General features: G+C 35.1%; 1 protein-coding gene across 4 annotated transcripts; it reads right to left on the reverse strand.

Moving 5' to 3' along the window:
- Positions 1-1,001: 1,001 nt before the first annotated feature.
- Positions 1,002-20,631, reverse strand: MOR1 (ARM repeat superfamily protein). Of its 4 annotated transcripts, none has more exons than XM_085739648.1 (54): positions 20,221-20,631; positions 19,934-20,039; positions 19,721-19,844; positions 17,976-18,055; positions 17,709-17,886; positions 17,536-17,600; positions 16,832-16,914; positions 16,637-16,722; positions 16,402-16,515; positions 15,726-15,845; positions 15,161-15,263; positions 14,516-14,652; positions 14,164-14,229; positions 13,959-14,076; positions 12,353-12,393; positions 11,972-12,034; positions 11,787-11,891; positions 11,567-11,672; positions 10,923-11,035; positions 10,726-10,813; positions 10,540-10,640; positions 10,014-10,121; positions 9,775-9,880; positions 9,618-9,697; positions 9,382-9,531; positions 9,185-9,260; positions 8,875-8,999; positions 8,666-8,776; positions 8,440-8,589; positions 8,270-8,344; positions 8,099-8,180; positions 7,866-7,981; positions 7,696-7,794; positions 7,537-7,611; positions 7,354-7,449; positions 7,163-7,264; positions 6,657-6,758; positions 6,282-6,464; positions 6,092-6,203; positions 5,701-5,777; positions 5,544-5,623; positions 5,031-5,090; positions 4,789-4,915; positions 4,452-4,574; positions 4,293-4,370; positions 4,049-4,207; positions 3,734-3,892; positions 3,472-3,569; positions 3,232-3,388; positions 3,041-3,157; positions 2,365-2,460; positions 2,179-2,250; positions 1,777-2,062; positions 1,002-1,694 (listed from the first exon to the last, which is right to left on the reverse strand). In XM_085739648.1, exons 1-54 carry the CDS (start codon positions 20,381-20,383, stop codon positions 1,426-1,428), a joined length of 6,066 nt encoding a protein of 2,021 aa, XP_085595774.1. In that variant the 5' UTR covers positions 20,384-20,631; the 3' UTR covers positions 1,002-1,425. The 4 variants fall into 4 exon arrangements, with proteins under 4 accessions (XP_085595774.1, XP_085595773.1, XP_085595775.1 ...); XM_085739647.1 differs by having other exon boundaries at positions 1,002-1,700; XM_085739649.1 differs by having other exon boundaries at positions 1,772-2,062.
- Positions 20,632-21,030: the final 399 nt, after the last annotated feature.

Here is a 21,030-nt window from a genome sequence, read left to right on the forward strand (position 1 = left end):
ATACATCATAAATATGTTCCTGCCCTCTTCGAAACATGTTTTGGCTGGTTTTTAGTAAGAATGAACATTATCTTGTTGATTTTTTTTTTCCTATTCTCATTATCTTACTAATTATTTTTGCTCCATGTTCTTATTCTTTTAAATTTGTTTTAGACAAACACAATTGTTTTTATTCCATTTAAATTTTTTAAATATACCCTTAATTGACACATTTATCTATTTACTCTCTTTTCATCAGTATAGGATTAAAAAATAATTAATAAATGGTATAATTGGTAACAAAGCAATAATCGAATCACACTCTCCCCATTGAGATATTTAACACATTTTAGGGATGAATTCAAACTAAATATTTGATGATACAACTGAAAAGAGAGAGAGCGACAGTGTATGACATTATTGTTAATCACTTTGTCCTGGTTGATATTTCTTCTACGTTAACTTGATTTTGTACAGAATTTCGTCTGGGATTTTTCAATTGAGGTGAGAAATAGAGATTATTTTTTCCCCTGGCCACAACGACACCTTCCTTCCATGTTATCTTGTTTGATAATCACGAACTAGATTTTTCCATTTCCTGGTGCTTGCTTTGACGCATTCTTGGATATTTGAAATCTGAAGGAAAATTGGCAAAATCTTACAAGGCTTAGTTTGTAAACTCGTCAGTGAATGAGTACGTAGTGATGGGAAAAAATAAAGCTGGAACAGCGACAACAAACCGCATGGTTTGTGCAAAAGCTCCATGCGGTAGTGAGATATGTTGGGGAGAAAGGAAGAAGTAATCCAGTGGGGAATAAATAAAGAGATTGCATGTACTTATTTAATCTAACAGTTAAATGGAATGGTATACTGGTGAGGGGCTTAATTGAGCCTCACCCTAGAGGCCACAATTGTATTCCGGAAAAGAAAGAAGTTAATTTTTGTGTTTCGTGGGTTAATATATCGTGGAGTATAGTAATTCTGAATGTAATAAAATATGTAGAAATGAAACAATCGAAACGTTAATGAAAGGACATTAAACACTATGTCCTACAATCATTTGCATAAATAGATGCAATTCTATGTCAAAATTTCCTCTGACAAAGCTAAAAAATACAACCCCAGGAAACCCGTCACTACTGAAATGGTCGTGATTGGATTGAATGGACGAATCTACATAATTCCTGTCACAAAAATACAGCACAGCTACAATATACAAAGGCCTAGTGGACAAAGGATAAGGGGAAATGATGGCGTGGTCATCTGATTCTCTTTCACATCAGAATCTCTGTAGTTTTATGGATAACGGCTCTATCGACTATACTATACATTCAATATATATCCACCCGCATTAAAAATTATGATTGCATGCCACAGCATCAGTGGCAAATATGTCCTCAAAATCTAGGAAAGGTAAGGAAATTAATTCCCTTTACCTTAATCACGCTACAGAGGGTCAAGGGATCCACTTTTCAGTCGTTCCATCCGTGCTTGAAGCCCTGACAAAGCTTTTTCATCCACAGGATGTACCCCACCTTGCAAAGTATTTTCAGCTCCAACATGTTCGGATGCAAGAGGAATCTGACTATGAGGAAGTCCGTGGTTATAGTTGTCGTTAACACTTGTCAATGGCCTAGTACCAGATTCTGTGCTCCCAGCAGCAGCTGCTAATTGCATGCTCTTCATTCTTTCTCTGATTGCATCCAACGTCCCACCTGTTACTGCAGTTGAGTAACCTCTCCAAGTCAATATTCTTTCTTTAAAATAAACAATTACGAAAAACAAAACTTACCATACCTCCAGTCATAAATTTATCATTTCTTTGGTCACCTAAGGTGTAATCAGAACTTAACACTCTCGATGCAAAGGCATTCACAGCCCTATTCTCCTCACTGTATGATGATGGCGGTAGATTGAAATTTGTTGGTTCGGATTTCACATTTAATCTGGCGTCATTCAATGCATTTGCATTTACAGGAGAGAGGGGTGCAAAATCTGGGGAAGATATATTTAAAGATGCTGGTGGAGGAGTAGGCATTGGCATGCTTGACGGAGTTCTTCCAGCTGCAGCATTCTTTGCCATCTGCCGAAATGTTAAAATCAAATGCCAATTGTCAAATACTCAACTGTACTCGTCACAATCATAAACATAGAAATAATAATGCAGGTTCAGTTAAGCACATAAGTATTTTCATCAACCTGGGCAAGACCATCTCTGATGTAAGTGCGAAATGCCTCGCTGGCATTTTGAAGCTGATCAAATATGTCAACCTATGGTAAACCAAGAACCTTAATCAAATATAAGATAAATAAAAGGATACAAGCCAGAGGTTTATTGATATGTGAACAATAACATGAAACTTGAATATACACTTAATTCGATACCTCTGGGTACAATTGAGTAATCCGATAAAGTTCATATAGACCAATTGTGCAAGTTTGCTTCTCCCCAATCTTCTTAAATATTGCAGCCAACTCTTGCTACAATTTATTTATTTTCAAGTATAGAAACAGAAGACAATGAATGTTAGGTCATTGCAGTTACGATCATATATGCAATAACTCATACAAGCACAAAAAACAGTAAAACTGATTAAATTGAGATATGTAGACATAGAAAGCACAGTGGCATTAGACCTAGTATGCTTTTAACTACTAAATTTCCAAGTATAATAGCATGAAAGTTTGAAAAATTAATTATAAAAGCTAAAGATTAAATACATCCTGACTTTATTCAAGATAAACTTAATGCAGGGAATAAAACTAAACATCGGTGACAAAAAATTCAAAACTATTTCTTGCATAAAATAGACTATTTTAGTAGACTATAATGTGAAGGTTTTTACGACCTTCTATACATTAGAATACAATCAAAAACTCATCCACACCTTAAGGCATCATAAAATTATCCATCATATTCATGTATAAGATACGTTTATACTATTGAAAAATTTGTGATGTATAATTTACAAATAGAAAATGCCATGCCTAAGGAAGCATGCATGCCATCCGAGCACTAATTGCGATACCCAAAACACTAACAAATAATGCATAATGGTACCTTCAACTGGGCATCAGCAGAATGTGTTCCAGCCACTGAATTATTGGTTGCTGAATCATTCCAATGGTTTGGCCCCCCGGGTCCAGATGCAGTCAACATTCTTGCAGCAGCCAGAGTCTGAAGTTCAAGTGTAAGAAAGAATATATATTAACACATGTATATAAAGCCCCCCCAAAAAATCTAATGCCTACCTCAAGATTAAGTTCAATGTAAGCAAGGATGATGGGTTGAGGTTTCGTATCGATAGGAACCATTGAGAGATGACCCTTTATTGCTGCACCGCGAAGCTTAACAAGCTCGTGCAGAACAGTTTTCACCATTCGCAAGGGTTTGTCATCAGCACCGGCCCTGTTAAATTGAAACATTTTATAAAATTGATTCTAGTCAAATAGAAGTAACTCGATGCAACAACAATAGCTATAGCCATGTACCTTCTCCTAATTTCCTCCATTCCCAAGTCTTGCAAGTACAGATGGATGCTTTGAAGTATGCGATCCAAGTCAACATCATAGATGGTGCTCTGAAGGACCTGAATCGCATCAAAATGCATGTGAAATAATGCAACCAAGTTTTAAAGATCAAGTCTATCTAGATGTAATTATGTAAATTTCAGCTGAGTCTACGATGAAAAATCCAGTCAATTATCAATAATACTGTATAATTTAAGATTTTTGCTACTGGGTGGCATGTTACCTTTGTAAGCTTGATAAGGCATTTCACAACCAGATCAGAAAACTTCTGGTTTCTGGTAGCAAGTGACTCATTTGGTGCAGGTGAAGGCCACCTTGATGGATCTAGCGGACGTAAAAGATTAATTAGGACAACAAAGGATGAAGTTCGATCTGCATTATCCTGTAATGATGATTGCTAGTCAGTAAACTAACTTGCATTTGTTATTTTCAGCATAAAAATAAAAAAATAAACATTATCATTACTACCATGATATGACGTTTCATTTCAAACAAAAGAGCAAAATAAAAACAAATCAATTAAAAGCAAGTCTCTTACCAGAATCTTAAGCATCAATACATTCAATGCTTTCAACAACTGGCTTCCATCATCCATGCGTGGAACATTATCATCCAAGAGCCACAGAAGAAGCTCAGTAATGAGACTGTCAAGAGTGCTCTCTTTTACAGCATGTGCTAATCTTTTATTTTGAAAGGTCTGTAAAGGGGTTGTAAATAGAAACAATTATTAAAAGACGCAATAATCTCAATATACCCTGAAGAAAAACGGGAAATACATTTACCTGCATGAGAGTGTTGAGCACATATTTACAGGACCGCGATGAAGCCCCACTCAAACTGAAATCAAAAGTTTTTGCAACCTGTTTGAAATAGCAAAAGAAACATTAATACTTCATGATTTCTCTCCAAACAAAGAGGAGTTATCGACAAAACTATCTTGCCTTATCTGCAAGGCATGAAACTAGCCTATCTGCATCCTTTACAAGTTCATCCATGGCATTGCCTTCTGGATCACTAGTGGCCTGAGCCAACTCATGGCAAACAACTTTCATTCCTTCAACAGACTGCATCACAGAAATTATTTTGAAAACAGATGCAAAAACACCATTTTCCAAAACCAAACTGGGAATAGGAAAAAAACTCCAACGATGTATCATGTATCTATGTGTGAATAGAATTGCCAATTTTCAAAGTGGATGACTAATGCAAGAATTGTTGTCCCACAAATAATGATGAAGATATTCAAAATAATGCAAGATGCTATGCTATGTCATCCACCTGCTCAGGAGAACCGAAAGAAATAATGTCCAGTGCTTCATTCCAATCAGTGGGGCCACTGGCAACAGCCACAGGACGAGGCATCAATTGTCTCTCAATGTTACTATCAGGTTGAGCATAATTTCTCCTGACATTAATAAGCAAGATGATTAAGAATAATATTAGCAGTGTACTTTTTTTGGTGGGGGTTGTTATATAGGGGTAAAAGAAAGAAAAAAAACTCAACAAAAATATTTCCATACCTCAATAACGGACCAGGAAGAGATCTAGCCATTTCTCCACTTTGCTCTGCGACATCAGACCTGGTAATTGAAGCAAGAACATCTTGAATATTAAATTTAAATGTTGACCATAGAAACAGAGATTGACTTAATTCATTTTCTAATCATCATCATTTTTAAACTATGAGTACAAGTTCCAGCCTTTTCTCATCTATTCCCTAATCTTCAGAATATTTTAACTCCTTACCTTAAGTTGTTAATCTACAAAAATCTAACACCTTAATAAAACAAAAACATAAAAAGATTTCAAGAGTAAACATTCCGGCCTTTTCTAGGACTCATCATCACAAAGGAAAATCAATCTTCTCACAAAAGCTAGATAGGGCTCATGCCAAATATATAACGAAATATCAATGTTCAAAACAATCCGGTTAAATTTATGTCTTCGTTTTATATTTGATGATCACAATCAGCATATCAAAGCTTAGAAGATATATAATGCTTTAACTATACAACATAAATTAAAAAACTTGCCCATTTTCCCTGACAGAACGCCGTAAAATAGCCCTAGCTTCCCCTGGCTTTCCTTCCTTCTTCTTTTCCATCTCCCGGACCTGTCAAGTTACACCACCTTCATCGGTAATGCAGCATATCAAAAAGAGAGGAGAAATGAAGAAGGTAAGAACTTTACCTTCCACTTAAATCTATCATCTAACATGCTTTTTTGAGCATCTGTTAGTTTCCCGACAAATCTCCATATGTCCTCACCTGCATAGCAATGTCATGGAAGGAAAACTACTCAGACAGGCCAAAAGGTATCATGATAAAAAATAAACCAAATTTTTGCATCTGAATTCTTGAAAAATAATCACTTCATCCATATATAAGGACATAAATGACTGAATGAGTCATGTAGTTTAAATATGGAGGAGGAAACACAGCAGCCCAAGTCAACTAAATGATGCAGATATACTTGCTTACAAATAAATTTCCTTTTCAACCTCAGAAAAATAATAGAAAGGGGCGAGAACAAATCTTTTACAAGTTCAATGAAGATGGATTTGTGAAGGGTTATACCATACCGAGAATTTTATAACCAGTGGCAAGTGCATTTAATGCAGCTTTCCTAATATCCCCATCCCGTTCGGCCGTTAAACTTGCAACAATTTGCAATGACTTTAGTTGCCCACTAATCTGTCCACATAATCCAAGGAATAAATATCTAAAATAATACTGAAAACAGTAATTCACTAGATGTGTTAGCAACGATACCTCTGCCCCATGATGATCAAGAATAAATCCTACAAGATCAGCACATTCAATTCGAGTTCGGTTGTTCTTAGAGCGCAACCCCTCCAATATATAAGGGAAACATTTGGATGCGGAATAAACTACAACAAATTGTTTAGTCAACTCCCGCATTTTTTCACGTACTTTCTCAATGTTATGCCCTAACTGCAACAATTACAGAATATCAGACTTTTACTTACTTTCATTTGTGAATTAAATTCGTCATTTTTTGTAGCACCCAAGAAAGTTCACTACTCACAGCTACTTACATATACTGAAACCAAAAGTTACTAAACTGACAAAAACACAAATTTGCTGAAATATTGATGTCTACTTATCAAATTTGTTAAAACAAACCTTCTCTACAAGGCAAGGAAGAAAGATTGCAACTTCAGACTCTGTCAAAGAATACCCTTCATCCTTCAAAGTGTCGAGCAGTTCAGGAAGAAATTCCAGCACCTGGGTAATTAAATTGCATAAATGTTATCTGTTTTTAGCTTATTTCCATATGCTCTCCATGATAGCTTATTCTTAGAAATCGTGGTTGGGCCTAACACATCCCCAGAAAAACCAGCTTGTGAGGTGAGGATTGCCCGCACAACACATGTTCAAGCCATATTTTGTCCGATATGGGACTCTTCAACACTTATGGAAACAGTTTAAAGCTTAAATGAGAACAGTTTGACTTTATTTTAACTTTTGTTATAGAAATAGCTTACACATAATGATGAATGCTTATGCTATAAGGGCTTAATTAAGTTGCTAATCCAAACATGGCCATAAACACTTCATAACCAAAGAACATAGGAGGAGAAGAAATCTGAAAGTAAACGGTGAAAACAGAAGGGAAAACTAAACTGTACCTTTAATAGACATGTTGTGTTTGATTTGCAGAACTGCAACACAAACCACCTCAAAAGAATGTCCAAAACTTCTATAACTTCCTTAGCAATGGATGGAAGTGCCTGTGATGTGCAGTAGAAGATTGTATAGTTAACAGTACATTCAACACTTAAAAAGCACACAACTTATAACGAATGTGAAAAGAACAGACCCTCTGCAGAATTTCAAGTCCATCAACTTGCTTCTTAAAATCTGCACTTAAGAGTCTCCTATGTAAATCCTCTCTGAAATACCTCATCATATCATTCTGAAAAACGCAACCATTTATTAAAATTCAATCATTATAGGAAACTTGAGTTATACATGATAACTCCTAATTCCTCAAACAAGTCACCTCAAGATCTTGAATTTGCTCAATTCGTGGATCCTCAAACTTAAACCTTCGAACAACCAATCTCTCTCTATCATCCTGCATGTGAGAAAATTGGCCGTTCAACCATATATCTTTTGAAGTTTTTAAGTAATGTTTGGTAAATACTTCAGCCAACAATACCTTATTTGAATCCTTGGTATTTAGCAAGGCCTGAGTTTGAACTGCTATATCTTGTGCAGATATTTGTTCAGATTTAGTGCCCTTTATTGCCCCGGCCCGCTAAATGATGAAAGTACAGTTAGAAATTCAAACAAACAAAAGAGTAATCAACAAAGGAAAACTCAACATACCGAAGATACAGATCTATTTCCAGGTTTCGAAACACCGTTGGCAGTTGATTTCCCAACCTTCGTAACACCTTTCAATGTTACTCCCACTGAAGCTGATCTGGCTGGCTCGAATGACTCTGAGGACACACGTTATGGGTAGGGGGTAAGAAATTTTAAGTATAAAAGGCAAAATAGTTAGCATGATAAGCATCAAACATGGGTAGGAAAATAAGCTTGGCTACCGAAGAACACACCTTGAAAAGCTCCATAGGGTTTTAGCTTCTCAAGAACAAGTGCCTGTGCTGGTCCATGAATATCTTTAACTATCTTTTCAATCTAAAAAAACAAGCAATTTACTTATGCTTGGCATCAAATGAATCTTAGGGAAACAATGAATGAAAAACCAGCATTATTATCGAACATACCATGTCATGCCCACTAACTCTCAGGATCTCATTAATGCAAGTCTCTGCTGCCTTACGAACATCAGAGGATTTATCCTACACAAAGGAGCCATCACAAATTTAAACCCAAGGAAATTGTGCATTAGAACTGATTAGATAATGACGGACAGGATTGAGTAACCAGAACATACTGCCATTGCAGAAGAGGCTGGCTTCAGCAGTTGTGCAGCTTCAGCAAAACTGCTTAACCCAGAAAGTTGCCTAGACAACCAATCAAAAAGATCTTTACGCCCTTCCGCACCAAGTTTGGAATCAACCAGAGAAATTGCAACATATGTAACCTACAGTAACATCATGTTCAGGCAAAAGACAAAAAGAGAAGAATAACAGAATACAAAATCAGGAGAAAGGAAAGACCATTTTATCAAGATGAACAGCAGCTAGCCAAGAGTCTAGAGTATTCAGTACACATTCTCTCATGTGCTTCTTATTGTCACCGAGACATTTCAATATATCAGACAGAATGCCCTGCAATAAACCATTTCAATAAAGTTAAACATTTGAAAAAGGAAATAGAACATTAACAACTGGAAAGAAAATACTAAATCAGAACAGAATTCACTAACTTTGCTTGACTTCTCTACAGCTTGACCCATTGCAGATGCAACATTACCAATTGTTGTCAAGGTAGCCATGACTATGTTTTTGTTGCTATCAAAGAGCCGTCCTCTAAGAGCACCAAATAATTCACCTGGTAACAACAATCATCACTCGGTAACAATTTCAAAGGTTGACAAATTTTAAAATGAACAGGATAAAACTCAGAATTAATAAAACAAAGCATGCGAGTCTATGAAGCAGATGAATGAGATGGGAAGGGCAGACAGTCAAATTTAAAACCTTAAAAAGCACAAAATACTAATGCTAATGAATTACCAGTTCCAGTTGCTTGAATGCGCTTATTAGCCTCTTCCAGTATTTTGTTTACAGCATCAACAGACTCCATACGAACCTACATTAAGCAAAATGTAATGCAATTACACAAAATTGTACTTGCTCAGTTACTGGCAGTTAAAAACAAGCGAAAAATACAAAACAAAAGGTGATCTAATACAAGATTATTTCAAACAAACCTTCCAATCAGGGCTTTCAAAACTCTTCAAGAGAGTTGGGGTAATCTTTCCACTAATATCTTCACGAGGCAAGCTATCCAGCCCACCAGCTACCGCAGATGAAGATGAATCTGATGCCCTGACAGTCTTTTTGGGAACTGCAGATGCTCCCTGAAACAAAACAAATAAAAAATTAATAAAATTAGTATTAGAAATCATGATACTACATAGAAGATACAGCACCAAACGCAACATACCTCGAATGGGTTCTTCTCATATTCTGTGTCAAGAGCACTCAGTAGTGCAGGCTTAACGTCGGTAAGAAACCCTTTTATGTCTGCAAGGGAAAAAACATTAGATCTAACCCAAATAAATAGTGAGAGATGGAAATTTAAAAAGTCAACGCAAAGTTACCTGGACCAACAAATCTATGCAAAACACCTAAGAGTTTAATTGAAGCATTTCTAGTAGCAGCTGCACTTGACTGCAGCCCAGTTTCTTTAAGAAAATCAATTAAATCCTGCAAAAGAGGACTTGCATCAAAACTTAGAAATTTTTATAGCCAAAAAAAAAAATCGAAGTATTTAAAATACATGCAATCACAGACGACATAGCTTGAATTACTGGGGAAAAAAAAAAAACAGATAACAGACCTTAAGCTTTAAATGTGATACACCAAAATCGTCAACAGCAGACACCATCCACAAAATCCCCTCACTAAGAACCTTAGGATTCTTATGCTCCTTCATGATTTTGTAGGCCTACAATAAGAATAACAGTCTTCATAAGATATTTGTTTACACATAAAAATAAGCAAAAGCAAGGAGATAGACTGTCATATTTCATCTTTTAACCAAAAAAGAAACCATTTATACTATTAAAAAATAAAAGGAAAGTATGCAATTCAACAACAAAAAAAAATGATATTCTAAGCAGAAGCAATAACCATAGTCATGTATGAAGGACAGATTAACCTCATAAATCTACAGATATTTAGCAATTATCAATTAAAGATTGTAAAACCTCCTTACATTATTTATCATATTTAAAATACAACTACTCTAAGGAAAAATCCATGCATTTCAATCCATGATCATAAATTTTTCAAACGGACAAGCTTGGATCACACTTTTGCACAGTAATTAGAAGACATTTCCCCTAAAGAACAACCATACTTACTCTTTCAAAAATGAATCCTGGACCAACTGCTTCACAAAAAGTAGTGAGGCATTTCATAGCATGTGCCCGTGTCTTAATATCTGCTACACGTTCACTTAATCCTACACAAATTGAAACAGAAATGTGGGTATCAAATCAGAATGACGTGATTATTGGTAAAATCAAAATAAAAACAACAGTACCTACCCGAAAGACAAAGTACTACACACTTCTTCGGGAATTTAGTTGCTGTTGAAGCTATATGAGTGATAACTTCAATAACCTGCTGTTGAACCTGCTCAAGAATGACAAGAGCTAAGTAAATTCTTGGACTACCCATGCTGTTTTGAACTATAACTAATAATCTAAAATCATTAAAAATCCAAAAGGAAATACTTCTGAACCTGAACATTTTTCTCGCCCCAACCAGGCAAGGTGCACAGTAATCTAATCAATATTTCTACGGATTGGTCAAGGTTCTGTAAACCTTCAACTTGCTGTTTCAGCGAAGAAATAGCTGCAAAAATCAAAGATCAGTGGCCTTACCCATATGGCATTTAAAAAAAGACATTGAAGGAAAAATCAGAAGATAAAGTTCTGAGAATGGATGAGACACAGACCCAAATTCAACATTACTCAAAACAACAAAAATAATTTACTAGACGGCTAGACCTAAAATACATGTCAACAAAGAATAAATTGAAGTAAATATGATAAATGCAAAAGACATTCTATTGTACTCCAACTTATAAAACATCTTTAAGGCCTAAAAAATGCCAAAAGATACTAAGATCTATGTTACTTTCACACAATCATGAAATCATTATCTAGAAAGGCCTAAATTAAAATAATCAAAACACTTGAGAAAAATTACAGGAAAATGTACCAAGATCTACAAAAGCAAAACATAAATTATCAAATTAGTATATGAGGGTGTAATGATGTTGGAGGTCAGATCCTCAACCAAGTTATCGATCCTACTTCCAACATCATTCCTCCTCCAATGTTTATAAAACAAAGTAACAAAACTGATTTGGTGATTTCCAACCTTCAAGACGCTCCTTCCACACAGCACTTTTCAATAGAGTGATGGTATCTGACTGTAGAAGAGAACCTATTCGGCTTTCAATCTCTTCAAGACCCATCTCAGTGGGCTGCATGCATTTAGATACACAAAGGTTGTATAAACCGTCATTAGTTAATCACGTGATAAACTGTCGCAGCTGATTCAAATCAGAGAGACAAAACACAAACAAATATTATATTACCTCAACATCTTCGGGTGTTTCAATCGATTTTGAAGCCTTTTGTGAAACTCCGTCTACTTTCTTGCTTGTACCCGACTTTACAGCCCCCCCTTTCTTGGCGACGGGCTGGAATGTGAAAAATATTCAAAAGACTAGCTCAACACGTGCATCAAAAATGCTTAATCAAGCAAGAAGATGCTACTTACCGCTGCCTGAACAGGTCTCTTTCCACTAAGCATACTTGCAGCACTTCTAACAGGTGCACCAGTCTGTATGTAAATCAAGGAATAATGATTGTACGTCTCCAAAGAAACCTTTACGCTTGTAAAATTGTTCATTTTCTCTTTTTAGAATGTTCCACAAATTCCTGTACAACTAACTAGCATTTGTTTTCCCAAGCACTGTTAACAGCAAAGTCTCGCAATTCATTTTATTCATGGTACCAAGTTTTGACAGAAGAATACTTTAAATAACATATTGAAAAACAAACATCTTTCATGTCAAAAAATAATCACCCAGTACAATGCACTAAAGAAATGAAATTAAAACCCAGATTTATTAAACTAAAAGATAAAAGATACACCCACCTCTGTAGATGATGCACTTGCACGTGTATTTTGCACAGAAACTGAAAGAGCATTATCAATTGTCAGCAAAAAACCCCAACAAGTACTTTTAAGTTTCGAAGCAAATAAATTAAATTACAACTAAAAATCAAGCAAATTACAGAAAAAGATAAACTCGGAAGCTTAAAACAAATTCCAGTCACACAAGATATAGTGAAATTCATTTTCCAATGCCGCATACAATTTGACAAGAACTGTCTTACGCATTTACAAGTACCTAATGTCAGATTGAGGAATACTTTGAAATGTGATTATCAGAATAATTTTAAGAACTTAATACTTGTTAATAACTTCACTCCGTAGGGATTAAAAGGCATTACAATAAAGGTCAATTTGTTCCACCTTCCAACTTGAGAAAGTGGTCCTAAGAAAAGGCACACACGGTGATCAAAGGGACTAGGCCTTGTATACTCCAATAGCCCGAGGTTATTAGTAAGTGATACTCAAAATGACTCTGAATCTCATCTCCCTATTTTGATAGAGAACTCAGCTACATCAGGTGGTGCATCATAGAACATATTTCAGGGGATGCAGGACAATATAGAGCTTCTAAATTCAATTTAAGAGTTCGGAAAAGATACTTCACACAAAAGTGGGGCAATTTGGAGCTTGTGGTGGTATCTTATTCTGCATCTCCTTCAAATCTAATTCCCTTGAAATTTCTTGCCAATAAGGAGGCTTTTGGGCAATGGTTTTACTACTGCTTGTAGGCCCATGATGGGGAAGGCGGGAGTTTGATTTGAAAGGCTAAATTCCATCTGTATTCACCTCAGATACACAATCCATTATCAATTAGTAAAAAAGGATTGTAAATTGCATAGGATACCCCTGCCTTGCAAGCATTTCTTTGTGATGGATGTAGGCTTTGCTTGAATAGACTGAACTGTTTTAAAAGTTCAAGGCAAGGCCTGTAACATGTTACATTTCATATGTTTATCTTAGGCCTGGGCGCCAGGCCAAACTTCTTTAAAAGCACGGTCTAACCGGTTAGCTGATTTGAAAACTTATTTCATATATAGGCATTTAAATATGTCATTCATCGTATCTAAATGTAGGTAAAAGGAAAAACAAACCACCAAAATAAATTATGCAAACAAACATCAAACTACAAAATTCAAAGTGGGATAATCTTTCTAAAGTCATGGTCTGTCTTATTTATAATACAGGGCTAAGATCAATCCTACCCATTTGAAATTCTAGCATAACATAAAAGTCTCTAATCTGTCTTTTTTGCACAAAGGTCTTCAAATAAGACATAAATTTTCAGTTCGATAAACTTATAGCCTCAAGTCTTATATGCAGGCCAACATGCATAAATCTTTAAAAGGGTAAGTATATGATTTTCACATATTTAAAAATATAATTTTAATATTATTTACATTTACTTTTTTTTACCTATAAATAAACTTTGGAAAGTCGTCGCCTGGTTTATATAATAAATAAGCATGGCTTGTAGACTAAAGCATAGACCCCTATCGGGCAACCTAACCTATCTGCATAGTCCTCTTTTGCCTGTTCCCCTTCCCATCCAATAGTATTCATTATCCTGTGAGAAAAAGTTACAAACCTGTAGAAGAACCACCAGGCACAGCATCTTCAGAACCTGAAATCATTTCTGAAAGCTTTTTCCTTCTAACATCATCAAGTTTCTCCAGTGACCTCTCAAGAGGTCGCATGCCAACCGACTGCAAGAGAATGAACATTACAATTGCTCAAAACTTCAATAGCAAAAGCAATCTAATAAACATGCATGCTAATGGCAAAAAATTTACCTTTGCTATTGCTGCCAATGCTGAAAAGGCGGCATCCCTCACTTCCGGAGTGCCATCGTTTAGACACTGCAAAATTCAAATCTCAGTGTTTGCAAAGTAATAAACAAAAGTACCAAACAGAAACAATTACAGTTTGCTGAGTTTAACAGAACTTTAATTACCAGCCACAAGACATATGAACACAATTTTAATCAAACCGTTTATACATATATTTATGAACAGTCCTACACTATGAAAAGGAGGGTTATTAAACTAGCATTTAAATCAAGCGGACTTAATCTGCTGAACAACATTTTTCAAGAAAATCATAACCTGTCAACAGAACAAAAATATAAAGCACGACAAAACTTACCTCCATGCAGATTGGCACATAATCCTTATGCACCTTTGTGATAATACCCTTGTTACTTGTTTCAATGCAAAATGTAACCCATGTCATCGTTGATGATCGCACAAGGGGAACTTTGTTTTTTGTGGCTGTCTTAACATCTATAACAAATCAAACACAAAATACTCAATAAGAAGCAAAAGTACAACACTAACAGAAAGCAACGACACAATAACCTAAAGCACAACACAACCAACAGAATACAAACAATAACATGAAACACTCATCAGAATGATTGATATGGGTACTAAAATAGCAATATAATTTTATAGAATATATACATACAGATAGGAATTTACAATCATGTTTTCCAAGGAGCACATACATCAAAAATAGATATTCTTTGAATTTCTGGGGTTAATTGTAGGATTAATAATGTAAACTTCGGTTTCAGAACTAATTTTCATCAGAAAAAATGGCAAAATCATGGACAGGGTTTGTGAAGAAAAAAGAAAGCAGCAGGTTCTAAGTTTCTGTAAATACAGTAATCAATCATTTAACTAGTAAAAATTTTTTTTTTTTTTTGACAAAATTTAACTAGTACAAATTGAAATTTGAATTCCAAGCCAAGTATAAAGCTCGAAAATAATCATGATAGGGGGAACCTGCCTTCAACAACGTCAACAAGACCAATGCATCCAGCTTTATGAATCGCTTGAAGAGTCTGAGACAATGCCTCGGTCATGGTAGGTTTTTTCTCTTTCAATTTTTCCTATTCAAGAAAGAAACACATTAAGTAGACATTATTTAACACAGAGGAATTAACAATTCATGCAACAAAATAACTATTTTAACAAAAACTTCCATGAGCGATAGATGCATAATTCCCCTGTTACCACCTCTAAAGGCGTTCAAGACAGAAAAACAATCAACTTTCTCAAAGCCAAAAACAAGATTCAACATGGTAATGCATGTGGGGGTTGTATGCCGGTGAGCAATTCAAATCAAAATGAAAATATCATACTCTCAAAACCAATCACGTTAACCAATTAACCAATTGTTTGAAAATAAAAAATGAATTGATTACACAGAAATATAATTACGACACATCAACAATATGGGTACAAAATAGAGAACCAACGAAGACATGTTAAAGTTTCTAAAACTAGTAGAGAAGTATACTCAACCGGTAATGTTAATAACAAAATAAAAATGGCTATTGAATAGTACTTACAAGTAAAACAGGCAATAAAAAACGAGAGCTCGCAGAAAAATTGGTTCTTAATCCACGAGCAAGATTGCCAATTGCCTGGACAGCTTCAACAGCAACAGCAATATTCACATCTGTAATAAGCTGCAAGCAAAATATAATGGGTTAGTTCTAGAAACATGCATCAATGACAGAGCAGATGCAAGTACAAACACAGCAACAATAATGATCACTTTTATTCAAATAACCTCTGTCTTGCATGAAAAGCCAGAACAGAATAAAATATTTTGCTACCAAAATATTATGGTGCACTCAAAACAAACAACCTTTAAAGCATTTCAGCCCAGACAAGTTCAAAGCTTCCATTAACACAGACAAGTGCTAATTTTAGAGAAAGGGCTCTCAAAAAGAAACAGCACAGCAATTATAAAAATGGAAAGGTACAAAATAGCAGAGTACTCTACACAAGCGAAACATAAATAGAATCAAATTAAAAGAAAAATGATGTAGTAACTTCACATTAATATTAAAATACTTTGTCTCAATCCTTTAGATCATATTTCAGTGGCCAATATATATTATAATTATAGTCCGATTCATTAGAAATCAGACACAATATTTGAGTGCAAATGTAGATCCTTCCATCAATGTAACTAGAAAAAGGCCAAACATTTTCATTGTCGTAAAACATGTGTAATACCTTCTTTAAGGTCCGACAAACTTCAGAAAAATCACCAGGGGAAATTCTTTTTGTTGATGCAAGCTTTGTCAGCTCACCAACAGCCTCCTTCCTTTCAAGCCATTTGGTAGCTTTCTAAAAATTTAATAAGATTAAAAGGGGAAAAAAATGAGACAGATTTGATGTGATAAAAAGTTATGTATTAAGAGAGAGAGAGAGAGAGAGAGAGAGAGAGATGTAGCAGAGAAGAACTGACCACTCCATCCCAAAATCCTGATTTCTCCAAAGGAGTCAAAATATCAACTGGATCAACAAGCTCGTATTCATCTATTTCTTGAGGAGCTGACAACATAATAGTTGCAAACAGGTAGGTATGTCAGTGTCACAGATGAAAAACAAACCATATCTGATAAAAGAGAGCATGCTCCATCTAAAACATCAATTTACATACCATCGGACCCAGATTCTTCAGCAGGGCCAGCACCCACAACCTCAGATATAGTTTCCTGTTCAGGTTCCTTGTCTTGCTCAGATCTAAAAAACGGTGGAATATATATTAAGATGGTATTACCCTCATACGGTGATTAACAATTATACACCAACATAGTAAGCAAAAGATTCAAATTAGACAAATGTGTGATTACAATCCAGTGGATCCTGTAATCAGCTATGCTAAACCCTTATCTGGCTTAGATAAAATGAGTTTCAATTGTCAGGGAGCAAGTTAAAAATTTTGAGACTTAAACAAAAATCACGCCAGAAATCGGGCTCGAGTGAAATGTCACATTTAAAACAGCAAGAAAGTATTTTTTAAAAGTTTTGTTCATTGGCAGCAGGTGGTCTAACATTTAGTTATTCCATTTCTTTTAAAGAATATTTTAGTATCTACCCTAGATACACAAAAAATTTAAAGTACTAAAATTTAAGTATGATCTATATTTAGGTCCACATTGCTCGATCTCCACTAAATTGACAAAAAAAGATTGAAGACTGTAAAATATTTTCATGTTCAGCTCTAGCATTAAAAAATTGTTTCGAGGGTCCAAACAGCATTGTGACATCCACAAATCTCTGGAAAAAAAAATCTTTTGAAGATATGAAGAAAAAAAGAACAAGAATGGATGTTCTAAGTGCACTGAAAACTCAGATATCTACCTTATTTTGCGGCTTGGCTTTGCTATTCCCGTAACATTTACAACTTCCGCTTCCAACTCTTTTTTCTACAGAAAAAAATAAATATATAAATCAATAGGAATTGGAAAATTTACAGTTTATATTAGGAGGAGAATATAATAAATCAAATCACTAAGAGGAACAGATAAGCTTACCATTGTGTCTCTCATTTTCTCAAACAAGATTGATTTAACATTATCTTTACCGATCCAGCGACAAAGTTCAAGAGTCAGCCCTTTAGAGGATGCGCGAACATTTTGATCTTGGTGATCAAAGAGTTCCGGAAGCATCTTCAAAATTCTTTTTGGGGGCACAATTTTAGATCCAAATTCACTAGCAGTATGAAGACAGATAAGTATGTCATTATATGAGAGTAACAAAACAGAAACAGCTACTATAGATTTTGCAACGAGATTCCAAACCTTAAAGCTTGAAACATAACATCTATTGCAGGCACCACTGCTTTAGCAACTTTGTTCTTTATCGCTTTCTCCATTGCATCCTAAAATTACCAAGAGCCTTAATAATGAAAGGGCGAGAAGCATGACTAGTAGATGTGAAGTTATTGGTATGTACACTAAACCCCCAAAGTATCTTAATAACCCGAAACATAGAATAAACTAAAAAAACAGTAAAGGTGGAAAAAGACTATATGAATTCAACAGTTTTGGGGGATCAGAGCCTCAGTAATTTTATGTAGAAACTTATTAAGATTTAAAATTAAATAAAATTGTTCGCTTCTGCATCGTAAAAATTACTAAAAACCTTAAGAAAAGCAGAGAAAGAGATATGTGACAAGTAGGTGCAAAGCCATTTCTTCCTAGGCCCCAAAGAGAATTCACCATATCAAAAATATTATGAACCAAAACAACGAAAATAGAAAACCCTGACATAGAGCTACATGGACAAAAGTACGCCTTCATGCTCTATTATAAACCACATTTCGATTTAAGGCCCTGTTTGGATTAGCTTATTTTACAGCTTATGCAGCTTATACAAATAAATATGTCTATGTATTATTTATAAGCTTGTTGATGTAAGTTTGTGAAAAAACAGTTTATGAAGGTACACTTTTCGTTAGTGAGAACTTATGAATTAAGATAAAAACTTATTTATTTGCATAAGCTTTTTTTCATAAGCTCAAAATAAGCTCAATCCAAACAGGGCCTAAGTCATTAGTCTCTAGAAATGGAGCCATGAAATATATGGTTTCATGGAAAAGAATTGTCATATCGGGGTAATGAGAAACAGGACTAATTGAATTCAAAAGTTGTATAACCTTGTAAATATGCAACAGAAAGGGGAGCTTTTTGTGTGTGTATGTGTGTCCCAACAGAAATGGGGCTCTACAATATATATTTTCGTCAAAAGAAATGCCATATTATTAATTGAGACTAACAACTATTACTCAAGAGGATCAAACCTCAACAATGTCATCCACTACTGCCTCTCTAGAGAACTGAGACAATAAACTTTTTCCATTTTAAGGATCTATAAACTCAATTCCAAAACTCGCATCAGTTTTAACACTCTAGATTTTGAACAAAATTACAAAATAAATCAAATGCACCAGTAAACAATATATTTTCACTACGCGATATGAAATACAAGTTACACATTTCGCAAAAACCAATTACCAAAGACCAATCACTCAATTCAATCATAAGTGAAGCAAGAACTTAAGTTATAATTTTAATAAGAATATCCGACACCATGATTGTAAATGATAAATGAAGTCCTCATTGAATATTGTAATAGTATCGCAAGACTACCCGTTTGCCAGGAGATAGAGGAAGATTTTGTCATTGTGCAAATGCCACAAGCAAAAACAAAATTGGAAATAATCAGCTCAAGCAGAACAAACATCTTCCCCTAACAAACAAACTAAGAGACGACATGCTAAACAACAACTACTAACTTTACTTGCCCACGTACCAGTACACAACCAATATACAAACCACAAATTTGTATCGTAATCACGTATGCAACAAGTTTTCCACGTACATTCTAATCACTAAAACTGATTACATTTTAAGAATCAAAAGTGCAACCCTCACTACTGAGAACATATGAGCAACCCACTAGTCACCTAGACACGAACACCGAGCAGAAAGGAAGAAAAACAGTAGAAAATCATTTAACAGAAAATAAACATATAGAAGAGTACCAGGAACGCATCCACAGCCTCCAATTCCACCCAGAGCAAAAACACTGCCTGAGCTTTCTCCACTGTCTTTGGCCTTCCCGTCAGACATTTAGCCACAACCGCGTCGCATACTTCCTTCCCAAACCTGCTCCAAAATTCAAATTCAAATTCGAACTCACACTAGAACATGCAATTTAATATGAAAAATAATGATAAACATTATGAAATTATCACCTGCTAGCGTCAGCATCTGCAGCTCGCAAGTAAGCAATCAATGCATCAAGTGCCTTCTCTTGCACCGGAGCATTGGAATCCGACACCGTCTTTTTAAAAAAATGACCTAGCAAATTCAAATTTCAAAATTCAAATAAAAAAACACAGAAATCAAGATCCAATTCAAAATCCACAACAACATTCACAAATTAAAACCGTATCCAGATCCATAATACATAGATCGATAAACATAAACGCAAAACAAAAAAAAAAACCCTAACTAAACAGATACCGAACGAATAACTAACCGAATTCACGGATGCGAGGGTCCTTAGGATCGGTGATGGAGTCACATAGAGAAGCCAAATCGATATTCGCCTCATTTCGCACTTTCCAGTTTTTGTGAGAAAGACGATCCTCCCATGGAAGTTTCTTTGCTTCCTTCAACAACTTTTCTTCCTCTGATGACATTGTTGTTCGCACTCAAACCCTAACGATCTCGAAGAATGCGTAACGAATTGTAGAGAGAGAATCAAGAGAGAGAGTTGGGTGGTTTGGTTTTGATTTGTAATCGGCAGGTGCAGTGCCGGCGAGAGGGAAGATGAAGATGAAAATGAAATGAAATATAATAAAAAAAGAAAAGGAAAAAGAGCGTGCAAGTGCAATTTGGCTTTTTATCTTCGCTTCAAAAACACTGCAACAGAGAAAATGAAAGAGATAGAGATGGAGAGAGAAAGAAGAGGGAGGTTTTATTATTTTTTAATTATTATTTTACCGTTGGTTTCACGGAACAGAACGGAGCGTGCGTAAGAATTTGAATAAAATGCACTGCTCGCAAATTATAAACATCGTCATCATTTTCTCACATATACGATTCTTTCTATTTTTTTATTTTATTTTTGAAATTTTAATACATCATTATACACCCTCCGATCACTAATATAAGCAAAAATCCACTTTCTAGGTTCATTCAATTAATGATGTATATAGTCTTTATTATAGACTACATACATCATTAATTGAATGAACCTAAAAAGTGGATTTTCGCTTATATTAGTGACCGGAGGTTGTATATATTTACTATCAATATTACTTACACATGAATAGGAGGCAAGCGG

Source organism: Medicago sativa, chromosome 1 (genome assembly GCF_051527215.1).
Source record: "Medicago sativa cultivar Bolivia chromosome 1, Bolivia_mono, whole genome shotgun sequence".
NCBI classification, from domain to species: Eukaryota; Viridiplantae; Streptophyta; class Magnoliopsida; order Fabales; family Fabaceae; genus Medicago; species Medicago sativa.